The sequence below is a fragment of the Apaloderma vittatum genome, unplaced genomic scaffold, assembly GCF_000703405.1.
Source record: "Apaloderma vittatum isolate BGI_N311 unplaced genomic scaffold, ASM70340v1 scaffold38942, whole genome shotgun sequence".
Classification (NCBI taxonomy): domain Eukaryota; kingdom Metazoa; phylum Chordata; class Aves; order Trogoniformes; family Trogonidae; genus Apaloderma; species Apaloderma vittatum.
This window is the reverse complement of record NW_009703813.1, coordinates 1-17,359: the sequence shown is the minus strand read 5'-3', so window position 1 is coordinate 17,359 and position 17,359 is coordinate 1. Positions and strand designations below refer to the sequence as shown.

Genomic DNA, 17,359 nt, shown 5'->3' with positions numbered 1-17,359 from the left:
ATGTTGAGGTGGTGTTTCTTTAAAAAATTTATTTATTTAGCTTTTCCATCGTTCGTGTGTAACCCGCGTGTGCCTTGCTTGCAATTTTAAGGCCTGCATCTGCCCCCTGCCCCAATTTATTCTGTGCCAGCCTTCTTCTTCCTCACCCTACTTCCCCCGCAAGGCAGAGAAGTCTCGGTGGCCCTGGCATGGGCGGTTGGACGTTCTGCCCTTCGGGATGTCATTGCTCCTCCTGGACTCGCTAGAAAGATGGCAGCTGGTGAAAGAGCTTCCTCAGTTGAGCTCCCAGACTTAACGTGAGAGGAAATGAGATTGAAAACTGCTGCCATGCAGGGGACTTGCATACTCGGGAGGGTGATCTCGATAAACATGGCCCTGGACCGCACTTAATGAGCATGAGCCAGCTTTCGTAGCAGCCGAGACAGGAGTTGTCTGTGTGGCCCCACAGAGGCCCAGTGCTTGATAGGCTTGAGTCCGCTCTTTAAAGGAAGCTTGGCTTGGGAAAAGTTTTTGCAGGTTTGATGATTTTTTTTTTTCTTCTGAGAATGGCAGCAGTAAATAGAACGGCATTGTGATATATAACTAGTTTGAGACGAGGTTTTTAAAGGGTTAAAAACCCTTTAAAGGGTTAAAAGTAATAAGATGTTTATGCCAGGCCTTTTTAAAGAGGAAAGTACATCTCATTTAGGAGAGTGGCGTTTTCTGTCCTTTACATCACAAGTACTTAGGCCTGCATTCTCAAGGATTGACAATAAACGTACTGTGGCTTCTGTTATTCTTAATATGGGAGACTAGATCTCAGTTAATGAGTATTCTCTCTTCCCCCCCGCCCCTTTTCTTCTTTTCCCTCCCCTCTGGGAGATATTTTGTTATATATTGCAGTGTATTTTAACATTTAGCTTCTTGTGGCCTGTGAAGAGAGATAGTTGTATCGTTGCTTTATCTCACACCCACATTTCAGGCTCTAAAATTAAAAGATACTTTCATTTTTTTTCACAGACAGGAGAGTTCTGGTGTTTTTCCACTATGAGATTTCCAGCACAGTTTAACACAAGGACATTGGAGTAAACTTTTTGCCAAGTCTGAGGTAGTTCAGATCCCAGCTGTTTTTGGAGTTTAGTGAGTCAGTTTGAGTATGCAGATTTATATACAGTTACTTAAAAGAACGCTGGCCAAGGCATTGTCACAACACTTGGCATGCCTTAAAATTTATGTTATCTTGCTTTGTGTAAACACTTGGGTTATAGGCGGATGCTTCTCTTTTAGATCAGGGGGTTCGCATAAGTAAAAGGAGTGCCTGCATGCTTTGCAAAATTTTTGGACATTTGTGTTCTTGGCATATTATCCTGGAAGCTTTAATGCACCGGGATTCAGTTTGCAATATGCCTCTGTTTAAGGTGAGTAAATACTTGTAACGAGTAGCAACCATCATAATAAATAATATCTGTAAGATTTTGGTCCAACCAGCATACTGGTTAAGCGCCATTTGAAAGTATCACCGTGGTGCTGATTCTTTCACAACCTAACCAAATACAGGCTTACTGTTTTCCTCCTTTTAGGAGTTGTAGTAGGTGATTTCTTAGAGTGGAATGTTGTACTGTTTAGCTCTGCAGTGTAACAAATTCAGTCAGTTCTGTCTCAGAAGTGATGGCACCACCAGTGTTAAGAGAAGAATGTTTGGAGTCAGTCTGAATATACACTATAGAACTATTGGCAAATCAGTTGAATAATCTCAGATTTAAATTGGGGCATGCTTCTTTCAGGCCTGTGTACAGCCATATTGTGCGGAGAGTGGAGAACTGAAACTATGGCACTTTCATGAAAGATACATCACTTCTTGCCTCTGGATAGCTGTGGGCAAATATCCGTAGTACTCGGCTCTTGCAGTGTCCAGTCTTGTAATCAGTTCTCCTGTATGTTTCCTTTTATAAGGAAACTCACTGACCCTTTGAACTTCTAGTTGACTTCAGCGAGACTGTGGTATTTGTTCAACTACTTGGATACAGAAATAGTTGTCATTTTGACCTCAGGTTAGTATGATCAGTAACAGGCATCATAAGTGAAGGTGAATATCCCTGTAAATGAAAATCAGTCCTGCTGTTTGCTTTTTGGTTGTTGTTTAGGTGTTGGTTTGTTTTTTTACTTTGTCCCGAGAGAAAATGTAACACCTAAATGAATTTTTGAAGTTTTTGTTTCACAGTCTTTTCATGTGACAAAAAATGCTGATTATGCAGGCTGTCTGGGGATCTGATAGACATAGAGATGAGAAAAATAAGGGATATTTATAGGAGAGGGAAGAGACTTAATGAAACAGTTGCACCAAAGCAAAAATTTTAAAACTTACATAGCAGGTTTTATGTTAAGTTATATCTACCATACTTAGTTTTTCCAATGGTGTAACCCCTTCTTCCTGTTAATATGCTGATCTGAATTCTGTGTTTTTGGTCTCTTAATCACTGTAATTTGTAGTGTGCATTTGGCATGTGATTTAAAGAACAAGTATAGTTAATGTCTTATATTTAAGATAATTCAGAAATCTATTTTTAGATCTTTAATTTTTTTAGGACCCCTGCTTCCCTAAGTTACTAGTATAAGATGATTGCTTTGGCGTTTTTGTTTGTTTCTCGATTTTTTCTTTAATAAGTTTTTTATTTACTAGGGGACTGCCTCTACTTTGCATTTGCTGTCTAAACAAAAGTCTTATTTTAAATGGGCATTTCTCATTAATCCATATTAATTCTCATTAATTTAAGCTGCAGGAAGCTGCAGCTTTATTCACCAAAATTTGGACCTGATAGCAAAAAAAAAGACAAAATTTGACCTGACTTTTTGACTCCAAAAAGTTCTTTCTGCTTTGTTTGCGTGACACTAATGAAAAAAGTTAACTTTTTTGTAGTATTTAAAAATACGTAATTTATAATGTTTACTGTAAATAATCATTTAATGCCACTTAGTTTTCAGTTACCTTTATAGATTATTGCCAGAAGCTCATGTTTTGTTTAATGCATTAACAAGTCATTGCGGTTAGTTCTTAACCTTCTGAAATGTATTAAATTAAGTGGGTGAAGAAAACTTATGCGAGAAAGAGCAGTAGCTTCTGAGTTGTTGTGCTTCTAGTTAGGAAGTGTTTAGTAAACATTAGCTTCTGAGTCTTCATCAAAAGCATTTGAGAGGAGATAGGATTTTTCCCAGGACTTTTTTTGGCTGTGTTTTTTTCCTGTTAGGTTCTGGTTTTAAAAGGTTTTATTTTTGTTATTGCTTTGGTTGCAGGATTACAGCTGACCTTGCAGGCTTGGCTGGATTTGTTTACTTTCTGTTCTTTACTCTTGTTTTTCATTTGAGGCATGCTCCTTGATAAGAAGGAAGAGCCATGGGGGTGGAGACAGTGATCTACACTTTTTTTTTTTTTGTGTAAAACTAACCTCGAAATAGATAAAAGGAATTTGTAGTTAAAGCTTTTTCTCATCTGTTTTGTCTAACCATGTTTTAAGCGCACTGTCAGCTTTAAGACAAGGTAAGTGCTCTGGCTGTACCCACAGTGTGGTCCCTAGGGAGGGAACCTTGAGGTAGAAACGTAGAGACAGGAGCTTTAAGGCAGTGACTTACAAACAGCTGTACTGGAAGGAAGCTGAGGTGGTTTTTGGGTTTAGAACTGACTTAAAGCAGGTTTATGTTGCTTCAAAAAGCTGTATACCATCACTGTGATTGGAGAGGGGTCACTTTTGTTAGACTGCTCTGCTCACATGTCAGCTTGCGTGAAAGAGACTGGAAAATGCTTAAGAAACCTACAAATTTCTGAGTAATTAAATGTGGTTTTTTAATAACATTGATATTCCCAGGTTTGGAGCAAGTCGTGGAGGTCCTCTTCCTCCAAAGAAATTTGGTAATCCAGGGGAACGTTTACGTAAGAAAAAATGGGATTTAAATGAACTGCCCAAGTTTGAGAAGAATTTTTATGTGGAACATCCGGAAGTGGCCAGACTTACTCCGGTAAGCTGTCAGATTCTGTCTGTTCCATTTTGCCTGCAACAGAAAATGTCACAAGGGGAAAAACTTGTCCTAGGAAGTCTGGGACAGTGTGTAACAGAACCGTCACTTCATTAAGTTTTTTGATATGTGTGCACCCGGTGGAATACCAGTTCTAGTTGTCTTAGCTCTTTTTAAATGAGATATTTTATATTTAGTAGCTTGTAATTCATCATCTTGGCTGGTCTTACTGTTCGTCAGTGTAGATAAGACTTGGAGAACTAGAGAGTTGCAATACTGGGAGGTCCTGAAAAAAACAAATAATGAACTAAGAGTGGCAGAAATACATGAGAAACATTTGAAACTAGTATTTTTATTGTAATAAGCATTTGGGCTGAAAGAGGCCATGGGCGATCTCTAGTCTCAGAGCAGGGCTAACTACGAAACTGGTGCAGGTTGCTTAGCACCTTGTCCTTCGGAGTTTAAACATCCCAAGGGATGTGGAGAGTTTATATCCTTTCTCTGAGTAGTTGGCCCGAGGCTTAATGCTTCCCATGGTATTTTTCCTCCCCATTACAATTGTTTGGAACATCTTCTCAATAGCAACTCATCAGGCAGTTGAATGTAGCAGCTAAATTGCCCTGTTGGCCCTCTTTTTCCCAAGCTAAACAAATCAAGTGGTCACAGTCTTCTTCATCCTGCCTGTATTCCAGCCTCTAGCTTTCCCCCCATAATTGAACATGTCCTATTAAAACAATCTCCAGACATTCAGGGCTCAAAACTGGAGACTGTCCTTTGTGTTTACTGTGTAGATACAGTAATCTCCCCTTCCCAACCAACTTGAGTCCAGAGTTTCTTTTTTTCCTTCTTTAATGTCTTTTTATATTTAGAAATTTCAAGAGATTTCATTCTTAACACAAGGAACAGCAAACAGATGAAATGATCTTATCCAATTACATAGACTTAATGAATCTTTGTGTGAAATATTCATGAGATATTTATATGGCATAAAGGAATTGAAGGAGGCAATGGCTTTGTAAAGATACAACAGCTTGAACTCCTGAACTACAGTTAGCATTTCGTACTGTAGTTATCGTTGTCTTAACCAGCTAAAATGGTTCTCATACTTTTCCAAAAAGGTTGGTTGTTTTTGTGGGTTTTTTACATTTTCATTCAAGCTCGGTGGATTCTCACAAATGGTAAATTTACTGCTTTGGGTAAAGTGCATGTTTCCTATTGGTGTATATCTTTGTATTGATTTTTAATAAGCATTAGAAGAAGGTCATGAATTGTGGAAGCATGTGGCAGAGTGCAGTTGGACTTGCAAGATAACCTACACAAAGATAAAACACTTTTTCTAATATTAAGATTATGCTTATGTAGATTCACTTTTTGGAAACATTTTTAAAAGTTCCATTATTAAAAAAATAATGTGAGGGCTTAAGGTATCATTGTGAAGTTGCCTGGGCTGCTTCCATGTGGAAAGGTAATTCCGAAAAGATTCCAAGTAATGTTTCTGAGTTGCAAGTTGTCCAGCAAGAGCTCTGTATTTAGCCTCCTCTGGAATGCGTTAATTGAAGGAGGAGGACTGCACTGCCTTCTGCTTGTTAGTAGTGTGTTAAAGCCTATTTATTTCATTTAGTTCTTAACACTGTCACATAAAACACGTTCCCTGTCTGATCTGCTGTTTCTAATCGCTTTTGAAGCTGTTGATCATTTCTGGCCTCTGGAAAAAGAATATAATTCTTTATAACACTATATTAACATACTTTTTTGTTGAAAGGGCTTGGAAGAAGAGAAAGACGTTAGTCCTTTAGACTGTGTAGATGGTTCATACCTCTGAATATTGGAGAAGCTATGTGATAGCTCAATCTTAAAATAAAATCTTTAGGATCATTTTAGATCTATTTAATTTCAGTTGTCTAACGAAGCTGTTACCCAAAGGTGTGAAGTGAGTTAATAGTTACAAACATGCACTTTAAGACCTGGCTGATATTTGGCATTTCTCTTTGCGGTTTTTCTCCCCTGTAAATAGTACGAAGTTGAAGAGTTGCGAAGAAAGAAAGAGATAACAATTCGAGGAATGGAGGGCTGCCCTAAGCCTGTGTTTGCCTTCCACCAGTGTAGCTTTCCGCGTAAGTATTTTGCCGCTCCTTAAGTTAATGAGGATTCTTCAAAAACTATAACTGTTTACGCCTGTTCTGTTTTCTGAAAGGTCTTCTGAAGTCTCAGCTAGCCTTTTAAAGATTTTTTTTTTTCTTCTTTTCCTGGACTCTTAGAGTATGTGATGGATGCCTTGATGGACCAGAACTTCACAGAACCCACTCCAATTCAGTGCCAAGGCTTTCCGCTAGCCCTCAGTGGTCGTGATATGGTGGGCATTGCGCAGACTGGCTCTGGGAAGACACTAGCGGTATGTATTCTTCCCTTTTATTTAGTTAGTTTTCCTAGTTACTTCACAGAAATTACTCTTGGCTACTTGTTAGTAGCTTTTGGGCTTGTTGGTGCTACAAGCATAAAGTGAGATAATTACAAGTTTTTAAAGTTTGCTTTATTGTGTCATGGGAGAGACTTGGGTCTCGACTCAACTAGCCTGTCATGTTCACAGGCCTGGGTTTTGTGTGTGCCCTTCTTTTTGGGTGCTTAGTCATTTCTGTTTGGTCTGTGCTTACGCTGTGCTCTTAGAAACAGTATGTGCTCTTTAGCACATTTGTTTTACTAACTATGCACGTTAAAAAATGGTTGAGTCTTGAAGATGTACCTTAATTTATGGGTAAGCAGGAATTTTAAGCTTTATGAACAGTATTGATTAGGGCCAAGATTGCTCAATTCTAGTAACCTAGGCTCCAAATTTAAGTGAGCCTTTTTTTAGAGGTGCTGAGCAACTGTATTTTATGCTCATGTCTAAGCAGATATGGTTGGTCAGCAGCTCTGAAAATCTCCTAGTCTGTTTGATAAATGCAAATACTTGTTTTTGCAGAATCCTGATTTTTATGCGGTCAGGGTTCCTTGCTATCTCTCATATCAGGTGTTGGATCTTTAAAGGCATGTTAGGCTAAATGGGCTCTTGCTGTGATCTGTTTGTCGTGGCAGGAGGTCATTGGTATTGAATATTGAAATTCCGCGTCTTGACTTAGTTTTTTCTGTTTTAGTACTTGTTGCCTGCGATTGTTCACATCAACCACCAGCCGTACTTGGAGAGAGGGGATGGCCCAATTGTGAGTACTTGTCAGTTCTCTTCCTTTTTCTGTGTCCATACACATTATTAATGAGGTGTATACTTTATGTAATTGGTATATCAGTATATTAAGTAGAGAAATACTAAGTAGAGAAATGTTTACTACCACAATGTGAACATCCCACTCAGTTGAAATTCTGTGCAGTTGCTGACATAGTCCAAAGATATTTAAAAATTTTAGATAATAAAGAGCAGATGGACCAATTTTGCTTATGGTGTCTGTGCGAAGCCCTGAAGTTATGGATGAGTCTGAAGCTCGGCTGTCCTGAATCACTTCCTTTTGCAGTGTCTGGTTCTAGCACCTACGAGAGAGTTGGCCCAGCAGGTGCAGCAGGTGGCTGATGATTATGGCAAATGTTCAAGACTGAAGAGTACCTGCATATATGGAGGAGCACCCAAAGGTCCACAAATCAGAGATCTAGAAAGAGGTAACTTGAAAATGGGTGCTTGCAGTTCCTGGAGGAGATGGTATTGTAAAATCTCTCTCAAAATAAAACAATCTTTAAAAACTGTTGGGAAGGAGGGGGCTGCGAATGAGTAGCTGTCTTGTCCAGCTACAATGATAGTTCATGAGGTAGTTTTCTTCTTTGTTATATAGAGGCTTGGTTGAGTGTTAGATTTTGTCTCGATTTTTCTTTTTGAACTGTACACTTCTGATGATCATCAAGATGTAGGAAGGGGAGAAGGAACCTTAACAGAAAGAGAACAGGTTATTTTGAGGAAACGCTGTAGCAGCATGTCCTGGTTTGAGTCTACTGCTAACCCTTGACACAGCAAGTTTAAGGAATGATTTGTCTTAAGCCAGATTTCTGCTTAGGCTTTTCAAATAATCAAACGTCGTTTCCAAATGTACAGAAAATTCCTTAGACAGTATGGGTTTGTTTGGTTTGGTTTGGTTTGGTTTTTTTACTGTTTTAAGCACCAAGCTCTATTTCTGTTCATGTGTCTCAGAATGTTATGTAACTGCCTTTCTGTACTTAGCAAGGGGCTGGGGTTGGGAATGATGAGGAACCATGGTTCTGCAGCAACCACCGTAATGCAGTAGTGCTCAAGAGACCTAACCTTCATTTTAAGGGCTAGCTATATATAATTTAAAATGCAGGAATGTGCTGATTGCTTTCTTCTTCACTGGATTAAAAGTGTAATAGAATTATATGAAAATATACATAGGAAGTATTATCAAGGTAAGCTTATATATACACAGATATACTCAGGAAATCAGAAAAATTTTGCTTACCACAGCCGTTAGCAGAGTTGCTGTTAACTGTAGTAATGGGATAAAGGCATCCATGGTAGAAGACTGAGGTAGCTCTGTTAAAGAAAGTGGTAGTGCATTTCTATTCTGTGGAATAGTCAAAGGTTACATGAAGGGACCTTGTGAGGATCAGCTTGGTGGTTTTTTGCACACCTCTCTGCAGTGCTTTAAAACAGGTGTTCTGCTTATGAAGAAAACCCTTTAGTTGGAGGATGTGGGCAGGTTTGCTCCTTTCAGTCCTTTGAGGTGTTACTGTCTGGGCAGTTGGTTAGTATTTCCTGCACCAAAGATTGTTGAATAGATAAGAGTTCAGAAAACTTTTTTTTTCCCCCTCTTAATTGTGCTTTTTGGGGTGTTTAGTGAATTTACTTTAGAGGAGTACATCATTGACCACAGAGATTGCAGTTGATTCAGTCTCTGTGGTAGACCAACAGTTCCATTAGAAATCTTAATTCTTGCATGAACTTTATAGAAACTAGAGGTATGTCCAGCTTTGTCAACTCTAAGGAATCCAGGTTGACACAGACAAAGTGATCTGGCTTGCCACAGAATACTCTGCATCTGTAAGCGCAGCTGCTATCATGAAGGCTTTTAGGATTTTGCTCTTCTTCACCGCCTTGCTTCCCAAAACTTACCTTCTTTGGACGTTGTAGTGATGCTATATAGGATTTGGGAACTGGTAGAAATCCTAATTGGGAATTTGCCTCTAGGAGGCAACAAAGCTGGTGAAGAGCCTGGAAAATAAATCTTATGAGGAGCGATTGAGGAAGCTGGGACTGTTCAGTTTGACGAAGAGGAGGCTGAGGGGGGATCTCATCATGCTCCACAATTACTTGAAAGGACATTGTAGAGAGGTTGGGGCTGGTCTCTTCTCACAGGTAATTAGGGACAGAACCAGGGGGAATGGTTGCAACTTGCAACAGGGCAAGTTTAGGCTGGATATTAGGAAGAAATTCTTGTCAGACACTGGAACAGACTGCCTAGGGAGGTGGTTGAGTCGCCATCCCTGGATGTGTTCAAGTGTCGCTTAGATGTGGTGTTGGGTGATACGGTTTAGGGGTGAACTTGTAGAGTAGGGTCAATGGTTGGACTCGATGATCCCAAGGGCCTTTTCCAGCCTGAATTGTTCTATGATGCCATGATTTGAGAATTGGTAGAAAACAGTCCCTCCTTGTAAGGAATGTGTAAATTGCCATACTTACTGCTAGCTTGTGAATATTTGAATGCTGTGTTCATGCTGACAAATATGGGCAGGATGGTTGTCTGTCATCATTGGTGCATAATTACTCGGTATTAAAGCCCATGCTTTGACTTTTTTTATATATGGTTGGGTTTTTTTCCTTGTTAAAAAAAAAAATTAATGAAAGTAATCTGACCTGTACAGCAAGAGGAGCACTTAATGTTTGATTAACGTGGGCTGTTTAGCTGAAGTTCGTTCTTACTTTTCTAGAGAGCTCTCTAGACTGCATAATTCTAGATGGGGGTGGGTCAGGCTTGAGTAGAAGCATATTTTACTTCTAATTTTTGGACAGCTCTTCACTAGTGTTTTCTGACAGTAAGATTTTAGCTTCTATACTGCATTTATTATTCTAATAGCACTCTAAAGGTAATTTCAGAATGGAAAAAAAAAATTCAAAGAAACTGAGGCTTCTACTGAAATGACTCAGTCTTGGGTACGAATGAGGGTGGTGCTTTTTTTTTAAAAAAAAAAAATTTGCTCTGGAAGGTGATTCATTCTGACTAAAAATACCAATTGACATTCAAGTGAAGAGACCTACTCTTTTTCCTTATTCTGTTTTGAAGGTGTGGAGATCTGCATTGCTACACCAGGTCGCTTGATTGACTTCCTTGAGGCAGGAAAGACCAACCTTCGTCGGTGTACGTACCTGGTGCTCGATGAAGCAGACAGGATGTTGGACATGGGATTTGAACCCCAAATCCGTAAAATTGTTGACCAGATAAGGGTACGTGGACCTTATAAAAGGACAGCCTCCTTCGGCTTCCCATTTGAAGTCCAGGACCTGAAATAGATCTGTTTTCCTTTTCTCTTAGCCTGACAGACAGACTCTGATGTGGAGTGCCACATGGCCAAAAGAAGTGCGCCAGCTTGCCGAGGACTTCCTGCAGGACTATGTTCAGATCAACGTGGGAAACCTGGAGCTGAGTGCCAACCACAATATCCTGCAGATAGTGGATGTGTGCATGGAGAGTGAGAAAGACCATAAGTAAGCTGCTTTTCCAACCGTTTCACTATTTTTGGTTGTACCTGAAAATCTACGTTGCTTTGTAAGCCAGAATATTGAAGTGGTTTGTAGTATGATTTAAGCTTTGAGCATTACGAAGTAATTAACTAATGTACTTTAACGATACCTTTGTACAACAGACCTAAATTCTGTGGAAGTGATACTGATTTATGTGGACACGTGTCGTTCATGTTCTAAATGTAAATTGAGAGCATATACTTGGATATACATCTTGTCTCTCGTCTATTTTAGACTGATACAACTGATGGAAGAAATCATGGCAGAGAAGGAAAACAAGACTATCATCTTTGTGGAGACAAAGAGGCGATGTGATGATCTCACTCGAAGGATGCGCAGAGATGGGTGATTAGCTTCCCCCCTCCCTCCCTCCCCTTGTTTCTAGCGGGAAACAGAAACTGTAATCAAAAGCAGTAAGGTTTTAAATGTTCATGATGGTAGTGTTGCGAACAGCTTGTCCCTTCTTTTCTTGGCTGAGTTCAGTCTTAGTTTCACAGAAGATTCCCGACCATCAGAGCATTAGTGTGAGAGAGAGGAGTTGTAAGCCGTGCAGGTTTTAGTGTTGTGCTGATCCAGACTGTATCAGTGTAACAAATGTGATTTGATGTAGATAGTTGTTTCGGTAGTGGGTTTAACATACAGGAAACAAACCAGTATACATGCTGGGTAGATACAGGTCAGAAGAGGACAGGGAGTTAAGTACTTCTCAAGTATTTTTTCACCTTTTTGCCAAAAGGCCAGTAAAGTTTCCTGTTGCCTTTAATGTATGTACTTTCCATCTATACTAATGTGCATCTCTGTTTGGCAGTTGGCCAGCTATGTGTATCCATGGAGACAAGAGTCAGCCAGAAAGAGATTGGGTGCTTAATGGTGAGTCCATCACTGAGGGAAGAATAACTTCTGTAAATAATTTACAGAGATGTGTTTTTCTCCAGTCTTTTTTTTGCCTTGTCTTTATACCCAGTAGATGTATTTCAAAAGAACTTCCTTTGCCTTTGTACTGTTAATGTCAGTACTTGTATTTGCCTTCTGCTTTGACAAAATCACAGTGGGAAAATTGCTTAACCGAAACCTGGATTTTGAAATACCCTAACTTGCTGGAATTTCTGAAATTGACCTATCTTACCTAGATTCTGGAAAATAGAGCATTAAGTATAAATCAGTTTCAAGTACCTTTATCTTTTTGAAAAGTCTTTCTTCATAGCATGCTTTGTTTTACAGAGTTTCGTTCTGGAAAGGCTCCTATCCTCATTGCTACCGACGTTGCATCTCGTGGGCTAGGTTTGTACACATAGACCACTCTTGCCTACTGCTGCATATTTTTCTTCTTTGGACTGAAATATGTTTTCTTTTTAAAAAAAAAAAAAATTCAAAGCGTGATTTTCCCCCACATGTGAAATACGTTTTTTAACATTAATCTTTTTTTTTTCTTTCATATTCAAAGTCTCTTCCTGCTCCTAATGAACAGGCTTTGGTCTGCAGCAAGGCCTAGGCATGACCAATCGATCGCCAAGAGGGAGAAGAGACGTCCAATTATGCAACCCAACCCTTCCACCACACTCACTTCTTCCCCAAATCCAGCTTTTGTGGCTGGATGATAGGGATGGATTTGCTCTCAGTTCAGAGCGTGTCAGATAAAAGTTCAAATAGGAAGTTGTGGGAGAGCATTTCAACAGTGAATAGCTAATATTCTCCCCATATGACACATGGCAGATTTGAACATACCAAGCCCCAGTGTTCACACATGTTTACCCCACAGATGTATTCGCATCTGAGAAAGCACCACTCCAGATCTTTGGTCTTGACATGTAATCTCCCCTGCTCTGTGTTCCTTCTAGGCAGGACCACTGAGATTATATATGGCCTTTAGCATCGTGTTGCCCAGGCGTGTAATTGAACCGAAACCGCACAGCTCTGTTCTGGTGGTACGAAAATGATCTGTCTGGATGCAGCAGTTGTGCCCCCTTTTTTAATAAGTATATTTGTATTGTGAAATGCTGTGTGCCAAGCATGGCCCTTGTATGTCTGCCCACTCTAGAAGAGGAGGATGGCTTCTGAAGTGCTCTTGAGTTTTTAATAACGGACATTGAATACCCTCCCTGAGTCTGATAGAAGATAAACTGCTTGGGAGTCGATACCTCATTCTAGTGAATTTTAGACAAAATTACCGCAGATCAGTGCAGATAAGTTTGGAGAAATCTCTAGTTTGTTAAAAATCTCAGTTACTTGAGCTCTCTCTTTTTCATATGCTGAAAGGGTGGCTGTGCTGTGCATCATATGGTCACTTCAATACAGGCAGACCATTACTAGACTTGGCAGCCTTTGTTCCACACAACCTTCACCCTCCCCCCCTCCCCCCTCCAAAAACGTCCAACACTTCCTCAGAGAGGTGATTATATGGACTTCAGTCTCTGCCCTCTAGGGTCATGTCTGGACCTGTGCAGTTAGAACTTGGGCCTGTTGGGAGAAGGGACTGAGGCCTGAAACTAGTTTGTATGAAAGAGAGCTGCTTTCTCTAGCAGCATTTTTTAAACAGGCTTGCTATGTGCTGGTAGCTTCTTTGTGCATCTTGCCTAGACATTTAAAACAGCCTCACCCCCTCAAAAGGAAAAAAAAAACAAAAACCACTCTGCCCAAAACTACTCAATTGGATAACACTTCAGAAAACAAGTCTCCCTGCTTCCCGTCCTCCACATCACCTGAGCTAAGGGGGAAAGGTACCAGAGTCTGTTTCTTGTTACTGAACAACATCTCTGCTTGTTTTGGGGCCCTGAGTTTGCTACTTCTTAAAATAAGTCACTTAACTGGCAAACTTCTGGACGACTTCCTCCAAGATCCTGGAAAGTGAAGGCTTCTACCTAAATAACATAAAACAGGGGCGCGCGCCTTTTGGCTGAGTCACCAGGGCTTTCCCTCTTCCTAATGGAACATTGGTTTCAAAAAAGCTTCTTCCAGGTAAGTTCTGAGTCCCATGATGACTTCTTTGTGATAATTCCCTGGAGTGAGGTCCTCTCTCTGCACTGAATTTTTTTTATTATTATTTTTTACTTTATTTTTTTGTTCAGTCTATTAAACTAAAAACGTTGAATTTGTTTTGTTTTGTTTTCTTTAACAGAAGCTTTGGTATCAGCTGCAGATCACTGTCAGTGCAGGGGTGGGGGCACATGTACATTGATGGTCTGAACAGCTCTCTAGATGAGCGTGTTTGCTAGTTGTTGTCTCTCCCGCTTAATATTTGGAGACTGTCTGTGCCGTAGGGTATTCTGATGGTCTGACAGAGGGAACGTTTCCCAGTTACAGCTTCAGTTCTTCATCCTGCTACGTTATCTAAAAGCGCAGGAAGATTGCAAGTGGGCGCAAACGCTTTGGAGCATGCTAGACTGGAGAAGCAGAGTCTTACATTTGCTCTGGTCTCTTCAGCGAGCTGCGTGCTCTACCAGGACCACTTTGTAGTCTGGAAAACACTCTTGCATTTTCCTCTTCCTGCCTTCCCATTCTTCCCGCTCCTCCCCAGTCGAGTCAGTTCCATCTGCCTCAGTAGCTACAGTTCCCTGTGCTTTCTGCCGGGAAAGCACGTCCTTGTGTATGCTCTGTGGTCATTCAAGTCGCTTTGCTACTGATGGACGTGCAGAACGGGACTGGCTGAGGATCGTGTCACGCTAGTTACACCCTGGCTGTGAAGATGCAATCTCTCATATGTACTCCTCTCTTTACTTCACTTTCCCTTTTTACAAAAACCTGTTGCATCAAGGACCCTAGCTGGAGACTCGCGCAGCCCCCTGTGAAACCTGCCTTCTCACTCCCTTTTTTTGGTGTGATTCAGGACTTTGGAGTCAGCAAAGACTGAGGAGCCCCCCCTTTGCTGTAATAAGAAACAGACATAAAGTCCCCCTCTTGTCACTACAACCCTCTTGTTTTTATTTTTCCTACAACCCCTTTGAAATTGATGCAGTCTGGGCAATAGATGCAGTCTGACCCTTTGGATGTAATTTTTGTATCTTCATTTTTTTGACAATTGCCCCCAAGAGCCCCGAATAGGGGACAAAAAGCGTTGGAGGACCTGAAACTTTTACGTGAACCCAGGTTCTCCGGCGCTTCACAACCAAATGGGGCTACAGAGAAGCGTCTAAGCCAGTTCACAGAGCGAGCGTGTGTGGGGACTTCTCGCTGCCATGGACCCTTGATGCATGCTCCCCGCGCTCCAGTGGTCCCGTGTCAGAGGGCGGAGTTTTCGAAAGGAGGCCGCCAAAAATAAAAGGCAAAGAGACGGGATCGGCTGCAGCGGTTTCCCACAGGAGGAGGGAGTGTGCATCGGTCTGGTAACAAACAGAGAATGTTTCTCTCTTTAAAACGAAAACAAAAAAAGAGAAAGGAAATCACAAAAATCTGTGTTTTATCTTGGATATTTTCAGAATATTCTTTTTAAAATGCAGATTTTTAATTTTTTTTTTTCTGAGCTGTTAGGGCATTTACTGTAATATCATGCTTTTAAGAAAGTCTGTACTGTAGTAAATAGATGGTTTTGATACTTGAGGTACTTTTACCGAAGCGTTGCACTAACATTTACTTTGTTCCTGTCCCGTAAGTTTACAAAGTCTGTCCTCCCATAAGACGTGCAGCTCTGATCTACATTTAAAAACTGATTCGCCTACAAAGAAATTTTGATAATTTAATTTCCTGCTTCCATCTGGCACCGGAAGTAGGGAATTGCTAATGGAATTCAGGATTGTCCAAATAACGAAAGCTTGCCAGAACTGGATGGAACAGCACAGTGGAGTGTTAGTGCAATGCATTCTACTGATTGCTGCAAAGCCGAGTTAAAAGATACTGTAGGCCTGAATAATTTTTATGGAGTTGGCTGAATAATGCTAATGTAATTGAAGTGTCTTAAGCTTTAGGCTAGGGAAAGTTGTTCACTGTATTTTATTAGGACTGTAAAAGTAAATATTTTTAAGATTGCTTTTTATTTCATGTTACCGAGTGTAAGGTAAGTGATCTCATTACTGTTATTATTTGTTAGGCTTCTCCCAACAGAGTAAAAGCTTCACTGTGGCAGTTCTGCCTTTCCTCCACCCCAGTTTGCTCTGTCTGATGGTGGCATTTTCACTCTCCAGATTGTGTTTTTTAAAAAAAAAAAAAGAGATATGAAATTCAATTAGCTATTCACAGACATCGGTGTCTTTGACACAGGAAGACAGAGAAATGCATTCCGGGGAGGATGAATTTGAGTACAGGGCAAAACTGCTTTAAAATTACCACTGTTTTTCAGGACACCAATTTCTGTTCCTGACAATCTTAAATTTGAGTCGTCTTCTACTCTTTTGGGATGAGTCTGTCTTGTATTTGTTCCATGCAATTACTAACTTTGTATTTTTTTTTCTTATTACTGTCACCTGCATTCGTGCTCCCCACCTTTCGTTGGCACGTCCTCTCTTCTTCTCCCCTTTCCTGAACCCTACCCCTTCACTGTGCTTCGCACCTGGGCACTTCACAAGACGTGGAAGACGTTAAATTTGTGATAAACTACGACTATCCGAACAGCTCTGAAGATTACGTGCACCGCATTGGCCGTACTGCGCGTAGTACCAACAAAGGTACTGCCTACACCTTCTTTACACCAGGAAACCTGAAACAAGCCAGGGAGCTTATCAAAGTGCTGGAAGAGGCCAATCAAGCCATCAATCCAAAGCTGATGCAGCTTGTGGACCACAGAGGAGGAGGAGGTGGTGGTGGAGGTAAAGGCACATGGGGGAAGGGCTACACGGGGCTCCCCGTTGCGAGGGCGGGACAGTGGAAAAGAGGGTAGGGAAGGAGTAAGTGCAAGTCTTGAGTTAACAGATAAGTAACGAAGCTGGTTTGTACCCAAGCTGCCAACACATTAATGTAGATGCAGTGTTTCTGCCCACTGTTCTACCTTAGCTGTAGATTTTTATTTCTTTTTCTCCCGATAAGGTCCTCACAGAGTTAGTCTCGTTTGAATTAATTGATTTTTTTTGCAGCTTCTGCCTAAGCTTGGGCAGCTGCATGTGTGCAAAATTGAAACAGATAAAGGGATACACTGACTTGACTTTCAGGGACTATTTTTCCTACCGTTCCCTGAAGGAGTAAGTTTCCTTGTATTTCCAAGTCAGCCCTGAATTTCTTTTGTGTCTTTGTCTCCAAGCACATTCCTTAAGAACCGTTTTTGAACTTTGCATTTACACAAACAAATTACAGAGGTATTTGCCCAGCTGTGCAGGGAAGTTAAAGTCAGGCAAAAGAGCTCGCTCCTTGTGGGCAAAATTGTGGATGTGGAAGGGGGAGAAAGGGTGGCATAATTGTACCAGAGTTCATTGTTTAAGACTTGTTCATGGTACTAAATCTTAATATATCCATCGCCAGGAGGTCGCTCTCGTTACCGAACGAGCAGTTCAGTAAACAACCCTAACCTGATGTACCAGGAAGAGTGTGACAGGAGGCTCCGGGGAGTGAAAGAGGGCCGGAGAGACTCAGGTGGCTTCAGAGACCGTGAGCGTGGTGACAGTTATGCCAACGGAGCCAACAAGACCTATGGCAGTGCCTACGGGAGCCCAAATTCCGCTTTCGGGGCGGCACAGAGCCAGTATGGTTACGCTCAGGGGAGCTATGGAGCAGCTGCTG

The 17,359-nt window shown here is 40.9% G+C and overlaps 1 protein-coding gene across 1 annotated transcript; it reads left to right on the top strand.

Annotated features, from left to right (window-relative positions):
- Positions 1 to 3,839: 3,839 nt before the first annotated feature.
- On the top strand, positions 3,840 to 17,352 carry DDX17 (DEAD (Asp-Glu-Ala-Asp) box helicase 17; the record flags this gene model as incomplete). Its single annotated transcript, XM_009864767.1, has 12 exons — positions 3,840 to 3,990; positions 6,002 to 6,101; positions 6,246 to 6,379; positions 7,119 to 7,184; positions 7,491 to 7,632; positions 10,263 to 10,423; positions 10,512 to 10,684; positions 10,955 to 11,065; positions 11,529 to 11,590; positions 11,942 to 12,001; positions 16,216 to 16,455; positions 17,102 to 17,352. Coding segments are annotated over 12 exons (1,651 nt in total), but the record flags the coding sequence as incomplete, so codon positions are not given.
- Between the last annotated feature and the right edge of the window lie 7 nt (positions 17,353 to 17,359).